Genomic DNA, 17,488 nt, shown 5'->3' on the forward strand with positions numbered 1-17,488 from the left:
TTGCATGAAGCCTTGACATACATTGGAGCTGGACTGTTCCGTGCTCTGAGACGTTGTGTGCAAACTCGCAGGCAGGCTGCCCAGTGCACCGAACATTTCCTGGTGTGGTCATCAGCCTGCTTTGGTAGCCTGGGCTCTCGAAGTCAGCATCTGAGTTCTCCGCAGCAGAACTAATATGCGATCTCCACCAATCTGGCACTTGTGGTGTCCTATTCCCCTGACTTAGTTCCTTCACACTTGCCCGGTGATTCACTACATGAAGGTCCCTCCTTTAGCCTGGTCTCTAAAGTACATGTGGTGCCAGTGTCTAAGCTGATGCTTGTTAGGGTCAGATTGAGTGACAGTGCATCTTTAGGAAGGCTGGCCTCCTCTTCCTGAATTGGCAGAGGTATCGCTACATTTTCAGCACCTGAAATGAAAGAGAGGGACAAGTGTTAGCTTCTAGTGTAAAGGGAGAGCAGATAGAGATGAGTGACTGCTGAAAGTAGCTGAAGTTTGTCATGCAGTGTGTGTAGGTTTAATAGAAGTAAGAAGGGAAAACGAGGGTAAGGTATGAAGAAACTCTCCATGACATCTCCTCCAGACTCGCCACGGGCGTGACTCCCCCCTGTCAGTGATGGCCAACATCCTCTCTTCTACAGAGGAGAGGATGTACAGGCGGGCTTGGCCTCCTCTGGTGGCAGCCTCTTGTCTCAAATTATACGCAACCTTCTCCTGCAAGAAAGAAGGGAGTACGTCATTGACGCCCTTGCGAGGTGTTTAGAGAATGTGCTTGCTGTGATCGAATAGTTGGTGTATAGTGTGTAAGGTGGGACATATGGGGAAGTGAGGGTTGCAATGGTGATGAGTGTGTGCATATGAGAAGGAGGTGAAGTGAAATGTGCTGCAGTGATTGTACGAGGGTGCAGGGGAGGGGAGTATTGTGAGTAGTGAGGCTGGAGGTGTGAGCAGAGAGTAATATAGCAGTGTTCTTACTTGACAACTCTGATGAAGACATTGAACTTTTTGCAGCATTGCAGCCATGTCCTGGGAGCTAAGCTAAGCTATCATTGACCTCCTCAGCGACCTCTTCCTACTGGCAGTGGAGGTGCTGCCTGGAGTGCTTTCCAGTGTGAATAGGATCTCTCTCCTTCTGTCCATCACCTACGCCAGTGCCTGCAACTCGGCATTGGGGAACCTGGGTGTCCTGTCTGGACCTCTCCCAGCCGCCATCTTGAATCTGGGCAGTTTCCCTCCTACCTGCAACCGGGTGCAGCCTCTCTTTTAAGATATGCTGGCTGCTTTTAAGTGGTGTTAGAGAAGCCTGATCTCCTGCCCTGCCAATGAATAGCGTGGATAGTGCGAGCTGCCTGAATCATTTTAATGAGGTCCCAGTACAAATTTAACGTGCTACCTGGGACCACGTGAACAGGCGCATGCAGTGCCTCATCTTTGGGTGCGATCTAGTTTCTAGGCTGTTATGTCTGATCTGTCCAATCACTTTTCCTCCTCTGAGCTTTATCCCATGTCGTCTTGTTGTTGCTCTTGGGGCCATAGGTGACCATTTCCTGTGATAGTTTGCCATTCATTGTTGATGATGGCCTGTGATTCATCTCCAATTAATACAGGTTGTGGATGCTCATATAACTGAAGTCCGATTTTCACGAGGGATGCCTTTTTTTTGCGATGACAAAAGGAAACCTCTAGAAAAAGACTGCTGTAGTTGCACCACATTTCCAGTAGATGTCTGCAAATACCACAGAATAGCAATTGTGTAAGCTTTTATAGCACCTGTAAAATATTGCTTCAGATTGAATTTCACTAAATGAGAAGGCATTTGTGAAGCGTTTCACATTGTTTCGTTAACTTATATTTTCTTTGTAGCTCACATGCCTAATAATTCTGGATGCGTTCAGCAGGCTTTTTTTTAAAAAAAACAAGATTGATAAAACATTCTTTTTAAGTAATGGAAACAGACAAGATGTAAACTTGAGCTCTTTTTACATGACGTAGAGTGTTTAAAATGCAGTGGTAAAAATAACAAGGGGATGAGCATTCTCAGAAGACAAGTTTTGCTCATTTTAGATGGCCAAGTTGTGAATGGAAGGAGAAGTGGCAGGGGAGGGTGGAGTTGTTTCTTGAGCCATTCAAATGTACCTTCCTGATGGGTTAACCAAGCAGAGTAATTGGTGGCAATGGAGATGCCCTTGAGCTGATCTTTTTTCCTGGTGCTGGGATGATGGTCTAAATATTATGGCTATTAGAAGGAAAGGAGCTAAATAAAGCAAAGGAATTGAAATATATTTTATCTTGCTGTATATATTGAGGGGTGCAGAAGTAAATGGTTGGCAGATAAGTTGGCAAATGCTGAATCATGAGAGCATTATTGCATATCTGTAACTCGATGGACAATGGTGTACTCTGTTACTGAAATAGCCCAATATTTGGTCATGCCCCTAGACTTCTAAAATAGAAAGCTTTTCACTGGTTTTATGCCTCTGGTTTACGGCAACAGCAGGATCCATCTGTTTGCCGATGTCACTCACTGAAGAATACAAGTGGCCAGCAATGAATTTTATCTCGTGCGAGATGTATATTCAGCTACTCTCTATTCGTGTTACAATCCACTATATAACATACACATAGTCGGAACTATGTAAGGTCAGAACCAAAAACTTAAAAAGACTTTTATGTTCAAAATTAAATCTAGCTGAAAGTCAATCTATGTTGCAGTTTCCTGGCCTTAATGAAGTTTTGTTTTTAATCTTACTGGAGCTGAATTCTCAGTTTGAGATTACCCGAGGACTAAAGAACTTGTAACCAGGTATTGTATGCAAACAGCGAGCTGCTAACTGAGGCATCCTAAAATCTAAAGACCCCACTTTCTATTAGTGTATACACCATTATGCCACTTTGAAAGTGATTTGTTTAATGAATTATAGTTGCTGCATTGCAGCCCTTCCAATGTCGTTTTGCTGTATAAATATGTTGTGTTGAAGTGAAATTTAAGTGATATTTTGTTTTTTGAAGGATATTGTTTGATTGGGATAGCAGCAGTGATGTTCTCTTGTATCGTCCCTTAATCTCTCACTCATAAGAACATAAGAAATAGGAGCAGGAGTAGGCCAGTCGGCCCCTCGAGCCTGCTCCGCCATTCAATAAGATCATGGCTGATCTGATCCTAACCTCAAATCTAAATTCATGTCCAATTTCCTGCCCGCTCCCCGTAACCCCTAATTCCCTTTACTTTTAGGAAACTGTCTATTTCTGTTTTAAATTTATTTAATGATGTCGCTTCCACAGCTTCCTGGGGCAGCAAATTCCACAGACCTACTACCCTCTGAGTGAAGCAGTTTCTCCTCATCTCAGTTTTGAAAGAGCAGCCCCTTATTCTAAGATTATGCCCCCTAGTTCTAGTTTCACCCATCCTTGGGAACATCCTTACCGCATCCACCCGATCAAGCCCCTTCACAATCTTGTATGTTTCAATAAGATTGCCTCTCATTCTTCTGAACTCCAATGAGTAGAGTCCCAATCTACTCAACCTCTCCTCATATGTCCGCCCCCTCATCCCCGGGATTAACCGAGTGAACCTTCTTTGTACTGCCTCGAGAGCAAGTATGTCTTTTCTTAAGTATGGACACCAAAACTGTATGCAGTATTCCAGGTGCGGTCTCACCAATACTTTATATAACTGCAGCAATACCTCCCTGTTTTTATATTCTATCCCCCTAGCAATAAACGCCAACATTCTGTTGGCCTTCTTGATCACCTGCTGCACCTGCAAACTAACTTTTTGATTTTCTTGCACTAGGACCCCCAGATCCCTTTGTACTGCAGTACTGTCCAGTTTCTTGCCATTAAGATAATAACTTGCTCTCTGATTGTTCCTGCCAAAGTGCATAACCTCACATTTTCCAATATTGTATTGCATCTGCCAAATTTCCGCCCACTCACCCAGCCTGTCTATAATCCCCTTGTAGGTTTTTTATGTCCTCCTCACTCTCTACTTTCCCTCCCATCTTTGTATCATCTGCAAACTTTGATATGTTACACTCGGTCCCCTCCTCCAAATCGTTAATATAGATTGTAAAGAGTTGGGGACCCAGCACCGACCCCTGCGGAACACCACTGGCTACTGGTTGCCAGTCCGAGAATGAACCATTTATCTCAACTCTCTGCTTCCTGTTAGATAACCAATCTTCCACCCATGCCAGAATATTATCCCCATTCCAGTGATTATCTTGAGCAATAATCTTTTATGTCGAATCACACCCTCACCTCCACCTTTGCCCTTGTCCCCAAGAAAACCATTACTCTCTCTCACCCTGGTCATTCCCCCGGTACGGTCTTCATCTCCGCTCCCTTAAGTCTAAGGAACGCAGACTTGAACGCTTATGGCAGACAACTGGTTTAGCCATTCTTTGCCAGATCTGGCTGGACCCCATAAAGCACTATCAGGTCCTACTCTCCTCTGCCAAAACTGCTCACTATTCCAGGATCAACCTGGAATGCAAAGATAACTCCCGACTTCTGTTCTCCATTACAAACCGTCTTCTTATATCCTTCACCCCTGCCTCCTTCACCCTCACCTCCATAACAAGTACGAGGAGCTCATGGACTTCTTTGTTACTAAGATTGAGACCATCCGTTCAGCTGCTTCCTTCCCTTCCCCGAGCTCACCAGACCAAACTTCCCCTGAGGTTCTCCGTTGCCCTAGCCCTGAACTCACATCTTCCTCTAGTTTCTCTCCTATCTCCCCTCATGCCCTCTCCGAGCTCATCTTGACCACGAGACCCACCTCCTGCTCCCCCAACCCCATTCCCAACAAACTGCTGATCACCCAGCTTCCCTTCTTCTCAGGTACTGTTCACCTTCCCTTCAAATCTGCTTTCATCACCTCCCTCCTCATAAAACCCACCCTTGACCCCTCTGTCCTTGCAAACTACTGCCCCATCTCCAACCTCCCTTTCCTCTCAAGTCCTTGAACGTATTGTCGCCTCCCAAATCCATACCCATCTTTCCCACGCTCCATGTTTGAATTCCTCCAATCAGGTTTCTGTTCCTGCCACTGAAACGGCCATTATCAAAGTCAGAAATGACTTCCTATGTGATTGTGACCATGGTAAACTATCTCTCCTCATCCTTCTCGACCTGTCTGCAGCCTTTGACACCATCCTCCTCCAATGCCTCTCCTCCATCGTCCAGCTGGGTGGGACTGTGCTTTCCTGGTTCCATTCTTATCTATCCATTCATAGCCAGAGAATCACCTGCAATGGCTTCTCTTCCGCTCCCACAACATGACCTCTGGAGTCCCCCAAGGATCTATCCTTGGTCCCCTCCTATTTCTCATCTACGTGCTGCACCTTGACGACATCATCCAATGACACAACGTCAGGTTCCATATGTATGCTGACAACACCCAGCTCTACCTCGCCATCAAGTCCCTCCACCTCTTCACTGTCTCTGATTTGTCACACTGCTTGTCTGACAAACCCACTATTGGATAAGCAAAAATTTCCTCCTCCTAAAAATTGGAAAGACTGAAGACCCCGCCACAAACTCCGTTCCCTAGCCACCGACTCCATCCCTCTCCCTGGCCACTGTCTGAGGCTGAACCAGACCGTTCGCAACCTTGGCGTCCTATCTGACCCTGAGATGAGCTTCTGACTACATATCCGCTCCATCATCGAGACCACCTACTCTGTAACATTGCCCGTCTCTGCCCCTGCCTCAGCTCATCTGCTGCCGAAACCCTCATCAATGCCTTTGTTACAACTACACTTGACTATTCCAATGCTCTTCTGGCCAGCATCCCATCTTCCACCCTCCATAAACTTGAGCTCATTCAAAACTCCGCTGCCCATACCCTAACTCACACCAAGTCCCATTCACCCATCACCCCTGTGCTCGCTGACCTCCATTGATTCCCGGTCCGAGAACGCCTCGATTTTAAAATTCTCATCCTTGTTTTCAAATCCCTACGTGGTCTCGCCCCTCCCTATCTCTGTAACCTCCTCCAGCCCTATAACCCTCCGAGATCTCTGCGCTCCTCCAATTCTTGCCTCTTGCACATCCCTGATTTTAATCGCTCCACCATTGGCGGCCGTGCCTTCAGCTGCCTAGGTCCTAAGCTCTGGAATTCCTTCCCTAAACCTCTCCACCCCTCTACTGCTCTCTCCTCCTTTAAGACGCAACTTAAAACCTAGCTCTTTGACCAAGCTTTTGGTCACCTATCCTAATATCTCCTTATGTGACTCGGTGTCAAATTTTGTTTGAAAATCGCTCCTGTGAAGCGCCTTGGGACGTTTCACTACGTTAAAGATGCTATATAAATGCATTTGGCTGTTGTTGTAAGGCATTTTGATGTAAGATAGCACACAAGATATGATCAGTTTTCTCCCAAAACAACAATGCAATTGTTAGTTATATTTGAAGAATGCTGTCGTTTGAAGGGTTTAAAAAAAGCAAATTGTTATTTCTACCTTACTGTAGATATAAAATCTAAAAATTTTGCAATATTTTTCTTTGAAACTGAGGAATTACAATGAGCTATATACCTAATTCAGTTTTAACCAGCCAAACAAAAATTCACTTGCCTGTTGTATTTTTATGGGAGAGCGGGGAGAATGCCTGTCATTAGTTGGTAACATGAAATGAAATAAAAATTAAAAATTATGAAAATACACAGCATCTGAAACTGAGAGGTTGTCATTTAAGTTAGAGGTCTTTCATCAGATCTCTATTGGACAACCAGTAACTATCTGAAATGTTAACCTGTCTTTTTGCTTTCCAGGTGTGGACTGACCTCTATTTCCAGCAGTTTTAAAATATTTTAGATTTTTTTAACATTTGCATATTTTTGCATTTTACCAATACCAGTTGGTAAGCTTGTTGCTTGCGCAATGAATTCTTTTTCAGTTACAATTATCTCTCATTTATATCTTTTCTCTAGTGTGTGTATAAGAGAATGTTACTGTTGCATTTTTGGGATGGGGTGGAATAGAAGGTGACAAGTATCTATAGTATCTAAGCACATTAATTTGCTCAAGGGCCATGTTCTCTATTTTCACTTGTTATTTTAGGGCTAAAGAAGTCGTTACCTGTATTGTACTTATGGGTCATCCAGGAAACAACTTTGATTGTGTGAGTGGAAATGAATGAAGCCTAGACTGTCCTGTCCTCGGACTGAGGCTATGGTGGATGGAGAGGGGGAAGAGGAATGGGAGGAAGAATAATCAAATATTTGCACCCGAAACCTTCAACTTTCTGAACAACTTAAGGCATTTTTTTAAAAATTCATTTGTGGGATGTGGGCATTGCTGACAAGGCCAGCATTTATTGCCCATCCCTAATTGCCCTTGAGAAGGTGGTGGTGAGCTGCCTTCTTGAACTGCTGCAGTCCGTGTGGTGAATGTTCTCCTACACTGCTATTAGATAGGGAGTTCAAGGATTTTGACCCAGCGACAATGGCAATACATTTCCAAGTCAGGATGGTGTGCGACTTGGAGGGGAATGTGCAGGTTTGTGTCATTCCCATGTGCCTGATGCCCTTGTCCTTCTAGGTGGTAGAGGTCGCGGGTTTGGGAGGTGCTGTCGAAGAAGCCTTGGCGAGTTGCTGCAGTGCATCTTGTAGATGGTACACACTGCAGCCACGGTGCACCAGTGGTAGAGGGAGTGAATGTTTATGGTGGTGGATGGATGCCAATCAAGTGTGATGCTTTGTCCTGGATGGTCGAGCTTCTCGAGTGCTGTTGGAGCTATACTCATCTAGGCAAGTGGAGAATATTCCATCACTCTCCTGACTTGTGCCTTTTAGATGGTGGAAAGGCTTTTGGGAGTTAGGAGGTTAGTCACTCGCCACGGAATACCCAGCCTCTAACCTGCTCTTGTAGCCACAGTATTTATGTGGCTGGTCCAGTTAAGTTTCTGTTCATTGGTGACCCCCAGGATGTTGATGGTGAGGGATTCAGCGATGGTAATGTCGTTGAATGTCAAGGGGAGGTGGTTAGACTCTCTCTTGTTGCAGATGGTCATTGCCTGGCACGTGTGTGTGGCATCAATGTTACTTGCCACTTATCAGCCCAAGCCTGGATGTTGTCCAGGTCTTGCTGCATGTGGGCATGGACTGCTTCATTATCTGAGGGGTTGCGAATGCAATTGAACACTGTGCAATCATCAGTGAACATCCCCACTTCTGACCTTATGATGGAGGGAAGGTCATTGATGAAGCAGCTGAAGATGGTTGGGCCTAGGACACTGCCCTGAGGAACTCCTGCAGTGATGTCAATGGTGACATTGCCTCAGCTTATTGTCAAAAAATGTAAATTTAGTTTGGGTTGTCAGAACTTAGCCATTTTTTATGTTTCACTAATTGTACTCGAAGGTATTAAGGCTTCATGTCAATAATGCAAAGGGAAAATTTTAATGTAAGATCAAAAATTGTAGATGTTACTTGCCCCAAGATAAATCTGAGGTTATCCCTGAAAAATCAATCTAATGTCTATTGTAGGGATTTATCATTACTATAATATTAAATACTGAATAGATTTTTTAAAACTTGGGATTTATCTCGGGGTAAATATTTACATTAAATTTCCCCTTTAAGTAAAATTCAGAATAGAATAGATTAACCCATGATCAGCAGTATGATAAAGCATTACCTTTAACTTCAGTCAATTTCATAATGTACATATGCTGTTTAAATTTGAGATAAACATTATAATGCTTCTAATTGTGTTAATCTGTCATATAAGTCATTGTTTTTTATTATAATTTCTTGTCTGTTGCTGCCACAGTAAACCTGATAGTTCATTACTAACAGTCATTTGATGCAGTATACTTTCAGATCTGTATTGCTCATAGAAATGTCTGTACAGATAAAGACCATTCTGTCCATCATGCTTGTCTCATCTCCATGCTTTTTTCCCCCATTGCCTTTAATATTTTATTTTGCATTCCTCTAATTCCTTCTCATCTGCATTATCCCATCACTAAAATCATCAATTCCCCTATGATTAGAGAACAATTTAACCAAATATGGAAGCCAGAATTTAAAAGTGCAAATTAAAAGAAATCTCAGTAATGATGGGCTGAATATAAATAGTAACTGGTGTGTGTGTGTGTGTGTGTGTGTGTGTGTATAAAAGAAAACCTTGCTTGCTAGCAAATTGCAAGACATTAATTGAATAGCAAAGTTCTGATGTTGAAAATTGCAGTTTAATGATATCAGACCTCCATCTGTTATGCATATGGTTTCTTTAAAAAGAAGTAACTCAGGACAGATCTAAGCTGTTAGAAATGTTCTCATGGTCACCTGAAGGGCAAGTCGTTCATCCAGATAAGTAAAAATAAAGCTCAGTAGAATATAGAGTATCATTGTTTCATTTCCGATCTTCTATTGATGCTGTTGCTCTTTTATAACTCCGAGTAATGTAGCTTTGTTTAAACCTATTTACTATCCTCTGTCAGTGCAGTGTCAAAATCTATAGCCATATTCAAGCTATAAACCTGCAACAATGACAGTTTGAAGATTTTCCAGCACCTGGAACTGTAGTGAGAATTATGTTGATTGTGAACTTTAGAGAACAAGTTAAGTAAAGAAATTTAAAACTCTGGCAATATTCCAACTTTCCCGTGAAATTAGTCTAACACGGTAATTATAAGTTTAATATCAAATGTCGTGATTACCATGTTATGGTAACATTTGTATCATAAATCATACATTGTTCAAAACTGTAATATTAAAGAAAGTGTTTAAGATTATCAACATGATTAATTGAAGCACTCTATAAATTGATTTGTAATATTCATTGTAAAGTAGAAACTCTTTAGAAGGTTTGTGATTGATGATGGCAGAAGGAAGGGGGGATGTGAAAATATTTCCCCTCTGTGAAATCAGTGACTGCTTATTTAACCTCCTTTATTGAGATAGGAATATAATTATATTGTAGGTCACCAAGTAGGATGATGCAGGCGTAGTTTCATAAATTATAACTGGATGTCTTGTTGCATCCAATCAGTACAAGTCCTGTACAAATTGAACTTTAAATCAGGTTTGAAAATAATAGGCATAATTGAGTTTTAAAAGGGGTAAAAGTAGCATTGTTTTTATCAAATATTGAATAATTAAAACAAAAATGAAAGATCCACAATTTGCCCACATTGAATTGAGTTGTAAAATACTCTGAAGGGTGGGCGGCGGCGGCTTCTTTGGTTCCACAGAAGACTTTTCCATTTTATTCTGTTGACTTATTTTGATTGGGTGTTGGTTTTGTGCAGGGCCAGTTTCCCAGGGCCAGATTAATGAGGTCAGTTGCACATCTTTAGTATGGTGGTATTCAGTGGATAACTTCAACCTCGAGACATAAATGTGCACTGTAGCTTTAGATAAAATGTATTAATATTTTTCTATTTCTTCTCCTTCCTTTTCCCCATCAAAGGAAATATACTCAAAAGGAATAATCCCACTCTCTTCAATATGCATAGTCCATGGATTGGGAGACAACAAATTTGAGGTGGTTACCTCCAACAGAACTTTTACTTTTAGAGTTGAAAAAGAAGGTAAGTAAACAACATACCTGAGGTGTGTAGTTTAGTTTGACTTATCATTGGAAATCTAAAGAACTAAAAATGTGCTCACTTTTGTAGTTTATTCACCTTTTCACTAACCTGTAATGTCTAGGACCTCCCAGTAGTAAACCTATCCAGATGCTTAAAGTAACCATTTTGCTCTTAATCAAAAACAATTCACTGATCAGTTGATTCTATTTAGTATTGTCCTGGCCTCCATTATTTCTCTTCCTGTGTGAAGCACTTGATGTTTTTCCAAATGACCTGGTTGAGATTGGGAATTTTAGGGAGTCATAGTGTGTATCCACATCCTATCATCATGTGGAGCAGGATGTTGGAACTCTATGGACCAACTGCACTGCCATCTCACTACCATTGTTAGTTTGATTTATTACACAGACAGATCTCTGTATTGCATGTGCTGTAAGTAATCCTAGGATGTATCATAATTTAAAGTCCAGGAAATAAACATGCACATTAGACTGTGGTTTATAATATATACAATTTTGCAACTCAAAGCTGTACCATGGGACTGGCTAAATCTGATAGTGGAAAGCACACAGTGGATTTGAAATATTAGTCTAAAGTTTAGTATTAGGTATCAAATATATAGCCAAACATCCACATCTCTATATCAGGACAAACTAAAGTGTTACATGGTACTAAGGTGACTTTGCTTGTTAAGTAGCCATATTTGCAGTATTCACTGCATCGCAATGTCACAGTTTAGCACAGAATTCCTTCAGTAGTACATCTTGAGCTCTTGACCTTAATTCAACAGCATGCTGCATAACAACACTTCTAATTGCATGTTGGCTTTAACATTACATCGACATTTGTACTCTGTGGGTTAATCTTCCACCATTTATTTACTTTTAAGCAAAGGAACGTGAATTTGAGCCGATTTGTCAATTTATATCAAGTTTAAAGATGCCCGTTTAGACTAGCAATTGTTAAACCTGCCCAGTCTAGTTTTTGTTTAGTTCAAAAATATCACTGATGTTGATACAGTGCTTCAGTGTATTGTGCCATGAACTGGGAAGATGGAATGGGGGAGGGAGGTCCCTGATGTTGGCTATGTTTTATTGGTGGGGCACAGATCAGATATTTGGCACTTTCCCCATATGGAAGCCATTCAAATCAATGACCAATTATGCAAACGTTCCAGTTACTTTCCAAGTACAAGGAAGGTATAGGCAGCCTCTTATGTAGTGGTAAAATGTCTATCATGTGAAGTGCCTCAGTGATAGTACACTCACTTCTGAGTCCGAAAGTCAAGGGTTCAAGCCCCACTGCAGGACTTGAGCACATAATATAAGCTGACACTTCACTGCAGCACTGAGGTGGGCCGATTTTTATTTTCTATGCCTAGCATTAATGGGATTCAAAATGGGATTGGTAGCCTTACTGCCCTGTTAACACCGATGATATGGTTAGCGCCATTTTGAAAAGGGCCTATCGCTGGGTGTCCGAAGCGCTTCAGGTGGTAGGCCCCTTAATGTCCTTGGACCCCTGATTGCCATTTTAGATCAGAACTGCTCAGAGTGTGCGCAGTGCATGCTCCGACCAGTTTCACGGGTGATGGAACCAAAGAGGGGTCAATGTCAGGAGCCATGGACAGGCTTTTTGCCAGGTTTATTACTGAAGATGAAAATCTTGGCTTATTCTTCAACACCTTCCTGGCTTTCAGGGCAAACAATATTGAAAGTAGCTTCCCGACCCCCTCCAAATTAATTTCAACACCTGTTCTTCTTCAGTTGCTTTGCTCAGATCCTTATTTTCAGTACCAGTTTTTTAATAATGCAACTTTGCACTTTAATTTTGCCTGCCGTTCCTTTTTAAAATTGAGAAGAGAAAGTATCTTGCAAAATGTTGTATCTGCCCAGGAGAGGCTGGTAGGTTTTCCTTTTAAAATTTTTTTTAAAATAAAGAAACACAGGGTAAGTGACCTAACACAAGTGTGTTGATGACAGAGGTGCAGAGATGAGATCCGAGATTGACTGCAGTCCTCCCACTGCAGAGTTAAATTGTACTCTGGTAATCCTTGCGGGGAGGTTCACTAGTGCTCTGAGGGAGGGTTTAAATTAATTTGGCAGGGGGATGGGCACCAGGATGTAGCATTAGAAAAATGAAACAAGGTGCACAAAGAATTGGGAGAGACAGATAGCTCTAGAATAAGAAATAATACAGTATTAGGTGAGTTCATACTAAGAGAAAATCATAGAAATTTACAGCACAGAAGGAGGCCATTCGGCCCATTGTGTCTGTGCTGGCCAAAAAAGAGCCATCCAGCCTAATCCCACTTTCCATCCCTTGGTCCATAGCCTTGTTGGTTGCAGCGCTTCAAGTGCACATGCCAGCACCTTTTAAATGCAATGAGGGTTTCTGCCTCTACCACCCTTTTAGGCAGTGGGTTCCAGACCCACACCACCCTCTGGGTGAAAAAAAATTAACTCAGCTCCCCTTTAATCTTCCTATTAGTGTAGATTAGTTTAAATCTATGCCCCCTGGTTATTGGTCTCTCTGCTAAGGGAAATAGGTCCTTCCTATCCGCTCTATTTTTTTTATTCGTTCATTGGATGTGGGCGTCGCTGGCGAGGCCAGCATTTATTGCCCATCCCTAATTGCCCTTGAGAAGGTGGTGGTGAGCCGCCTTCTTGAACCGCTGCAGTCCGTGTGGTGACGGTTCTCCCACAGTGCTGTTAGGAAGGGAGTTCCAGGATTTTGACCCAGCGACAATGAAGGAACGGCGATATATTTCCAAATCGGGATGGTGTGTTACTTGGAGGGGAACGTGCAGGTGGTGTTGTTCCCATGTGTCTGCTGCTCTTGTCCTTCTAGGTGGTAGAGGTCGCGGGTTTGGGAGGTGCTGTCAAATAATTTTATACACCTCAATTAAATCTCCCCTCAGCCTCCTCTGTTCCAAAGAAAATAAACCCAGCCTCTCCAATCTTTCCTCATAGCTAAAAATTCTCCAGTCCTGGTAACATCCTCATAAATCTCCTCTGTATCCTCTTTGTGCAATCGTATCCTTCCTGTAATGTGGCGACCAGAACTGTACGCAGTGTTCAAGCTTTGCTCTAAATAGTGTTTTATACAGTTCTAGCATGACCTCCCCGCTCTTATATTCTATGCCTCGGCTAATAAAGGAAAGTATCCCGTAAGCCTTCTTAGCCACCTTTTTTGCTTGTCCTGCTACTTTCAGGGATCTATGGACATGCACTCGAGGGTCCCTCTGTTTCTCTACACCCTCTCAGTATCCTCCCATTTATTGTGTATTCCCTTGCCTTATTTGCCCTCCTCAAATGCATTACCTCACACTTCTCTGGGTTGAATTCCATTTGCCACTTTTCTGCCCACCTGACCAGGCCATTGATATCTTCCTGCAGTCTACAACTTTCCTCCTCACTATCAACCACACGGCCAATTTTTGTATCATCTGCAAATTTCCTAATCAAGCGCTCACATTTAAGTCTAAATCATTGATATATGCCACAAAAAGCAAGGGACCTAGTACTGAGCCCTGCAGAACCCCACTGGAAACAGCCTTCCAGTCACAAAACCATCTGTTGATCATTACCCTTTGCTTCCTGCCACTGAGCCAATTTTGGATACGAGAAGGTCTAAGATAGATTTAGAGTGCATGTGTATAAATGCACGAAGCGTGGTAAATAAGGTTGGTGAGCTGCAGGCGCAAATAGCCGCATGGGAATATAATGTTGTGGCGATAACGGAGACCTGGCTCAAAAAAGGGCAGGATTGGGTACTAAATATTCCTGGATACAAGGTGTTAAGGAATGAAAGGAGGGGTGGTGGCAGTGTTGAATAAGGAGAATATTGCAGTGCTGGAGAGAGAGGATGTCCTGGAGGGGTCAAGGACAGAATCTATTTGGTTAGAGTTAAGAAACAATAGAGGTGCCATTACACTACTGGGGTATATTGTAGAGGAGCAAATTTGCAGGGAAATTACAGAGAGGTGAAAGAACTATGAAGTAGTGGTAACGGGGGACTTCAACTATCCTAATATCGACTGGGATAGTAATAATATAGGGGGCAAAGAGGGGGAGGAATTTTCGAAGTGTGTTCAGGATAACTTTCATAACCAGTACATTTTCAGTCCAGTGAGGAAGGAGGCATTGCTGGAATTGGTGCTGGTGAATTGAGGCAGGCCAAGTGAAGCAAATGTCAGTGGGGGAGCATTTAGGGAACAACGATCATAGTGTCATAAGGTTTAGAATAGCTATGGAAAAGGACATGGACCACTCCAAAGTAAAAATACTCAATTGGAGGAGGGCCAATTTCAGTGGGATGAGAACAGATCTGGCCTGGGTAAATTGGAATCAAAGATTGGCAGTCAAAACTGTAAATGAACAATGGACAGCCTTAAAGGAGGAGATGGTCAGTCTAGGTACAGTCCAGGTACATTCCTATGAGGGAGAAAAGTAGGGCAACTAAAGCCAGTGCTCCCTGGATGACAAAAGAGATAGAGAGTAAGATGAACAGAAAAAAGGGGTGTATGACAGATGTCAGGTTGATAACACAAGTGAGCACCAGGCTGAATATAGAAAGTTCAGAGGGGAAGTGAAAAAAGAAATAAAAGGGGCAAAGAGAGAGTATGAGAATAGACTGGCGGCCAACATAAATGGGAATCCAAAAGTGTTCTATATGGCATGTAAACAGTAAACAGATAATAAGAGGAAGTGTGGGGCCGATTAGGGACAAAAAAGGAGATCTACTCATGGAGGCAGAGGGCATGGCTGAGGTACTAAATGAGTACTTTGCATTTGTCTTTACCAAGGAAGAAGATGCTGCCAGAGTCTCAGTAAAGGAAGATGAAGTTAAGATACTGGATGGGCTAAAAATTGGTAGAGGAGGTACTTGAAAGGCTAGCTGTACTTAAAGTAGATAAGTCACCTGGTCCGGATGGGATGCATCCATGATTGCTGAGGGAAGTAAGGGTGGAAATTGCAGAGGTGCTGGCTATAATCTTTCAATCCTCCTTAGATATGGAGGTGGTGCCAGAGGGCTGGAGAATTGCAAATGCTGCACCCTTGTTCAAAAGAGGGTGTAAGGATAAACCCATCAATTATAGGCCAGTCAGTTTAACCTCAGTGACGGGGAATCTTTTAGAAATGATAATTGGGGAGAGAATTAACAGTCACTTGGATAAGTGTGGATTGATTAGGGAAAGCCAGCATGGATTTGTTAAAGGCAAATTATGTTTAACTAACCTGATAGAGTATTTTTTGAGATAACAGAGAGGGTAGGTGAGGGCAATGCAGTTGATGTGGTGTCTATAGACTTTCAAAATGTGTTTCATAAAGTGCCGCACAATAGGCTTGTCATCAAGATTGAAGCCCATGGAATGAAAGGGGCAGTGGCAGTAGCAGCATGGATACAGAATTGGCTAAGTATGGGAAGCAGAAAATAGTGGTAAACGGTTGTTTTTCAGACTGGAGGGAGGTATACAGTGGTGTTCCCCAGAAGTACGTACTAGGACCACTGCTTTTCTTGATATATATTAATAGAATCAGAGAAAGTTACGGCCCAGAAGGAAGCCATTCAGCCCATTGTGTCCGTGCCGGCCGAAAAAGAGCTATCCAAATTAATCCCTCTTTCCAGCACTTGATCCGTGGCCTTGTAGGTTAGTGCTCACCTAAGTACCTTTTTAAATGAGTTGAGAGTTCCAGACCCCTACCACCCTCCAAGTGAATAAAGGAAGGTAATGACTTAGACTTGGGTGTACAGGGCACCATTTCCAAATTTGCTGATGACACAAAACTTGGAAGTGTTGTGAACAGTGAGGAGGATAGTGATAGACTTCAAGAGGATATAGACAGACTGGTGGCATGGGCAGACACGTGGCAGGTGAAATTTAACCCAGGAAAATACGAGGTGATACATTTTGGTAGGAAGAATAAGGAGAGGCAATATAAACTGAAGGGCACAACTCTAAAAGGGGTACAACCATCTTCAGCCAGAAGTGCCGAGTGGATGATCCATCTCTGCCTCCTCCCGATATACCCACCATCACAGAAGCCAGTCTTCAGCCAATTCGATTCACTACACGTGATATCAAGAAACGGCTGAGTGAACTGGATACAGCAAAGGCTATGGGCCCCGACAACATCCCAGCTGTAGTGCTGAAGACTTGTCCTCCAGAACTAGCTGCGCCTCTAGCCAAGCTGTTCCAGTACAGCTACAACACTGGCATCTACCCGACAATGTGGAAAATTGCCCAGATATGTCCTGTCCACAAAAAGCAGGACAAATCCAATCCATCCCATCAGTCTACTCTCAATCATCAGCAAAGTGATGGAAGGTGTCGTCAACAGTGCTATCAAGTGGCACTTACTCACCAATAACCTGCTCACCGATGCTCAGTTTGGGTTCCGCCAGGACCACTCGGCTTCAGACCTCATTACAGCCTTGGTCCAAACACGGACAAAAGAGCTGAATTCCAGAGGTGAGGTGAGAGTGACTGCCCTTGACATCAAGGCAGCATTTGACCGAGTGTGGCACCAAGGAGCCCGAGTAAAATTGAAGGCAATGGGAATCAGGAGGAAAACTCCCCAGTGGTTGGAGTCATACCTAGCACAAAGGAAGATGGTAGTGGTTGTTGGAGGCCAATCATCTCAGCCGCAGGACATTGCTGCAGGAGTTCCTTAGGACAGTGTCCTTGGCCCAACCATCTTCAGCTGCTTCATCAATGACCTTCCCTCCATCATAAGGTCAGAAATGGGGATGTTCACGGATGATTGCACAGTGTTCAGTTCCATTCGCAACGCCTCAGATAATGAAGCAGTCCGAGCCCGCATGCAGCAAGACCTGGACAACATCCAGGCTTGGGCTCATAAGTGGCAAGTAACATTCACGCCGGATAAGTGCCAGGCAATGACAATCTCCAACAAGAGAGTCTAACCACCTCCCCTTGACA

General features: G+C 43.0%; 1 protein-coding gene across 1 annotated transcript in view; it reads left to right on the top strand.

Moving 5' to 3' along the window:
• Window positions 1-17,488, top strand: part of arap2 (ArfGAP with RhoGAP domain, ankyrin repeat and PH domain 2) — a 332,431-nt gene that overhangs the window by 134,092 nt on the left and 180,851 nt on the right. Inside the window, exon 8 of the mRNA XM_067988973.1 lies at window positions 10,422-10,542. Within this exon, the coding sequence (XP_067845074.1) occupies window positions 10,422-10,542 (121 nt within the window). The remainder of the gene's footprint in view (window positions 1-10,421; window positions 10,543-17,488) is intronic.

Source organism: Heptranchias perlo, chromosome 1, assembly GCF_035084215.1.
Source record: "Heptranchias perlo isolate sHepPer1 chromosome 1, sHepPer1.hap1, whole genome shotgun sequence".
NCBI lineage: Eukaryota > Metazoa > Chordata > Chondrichthyes > Hexanchiformes > Hexanchidae > Heptranchias > Heptranchias perlo.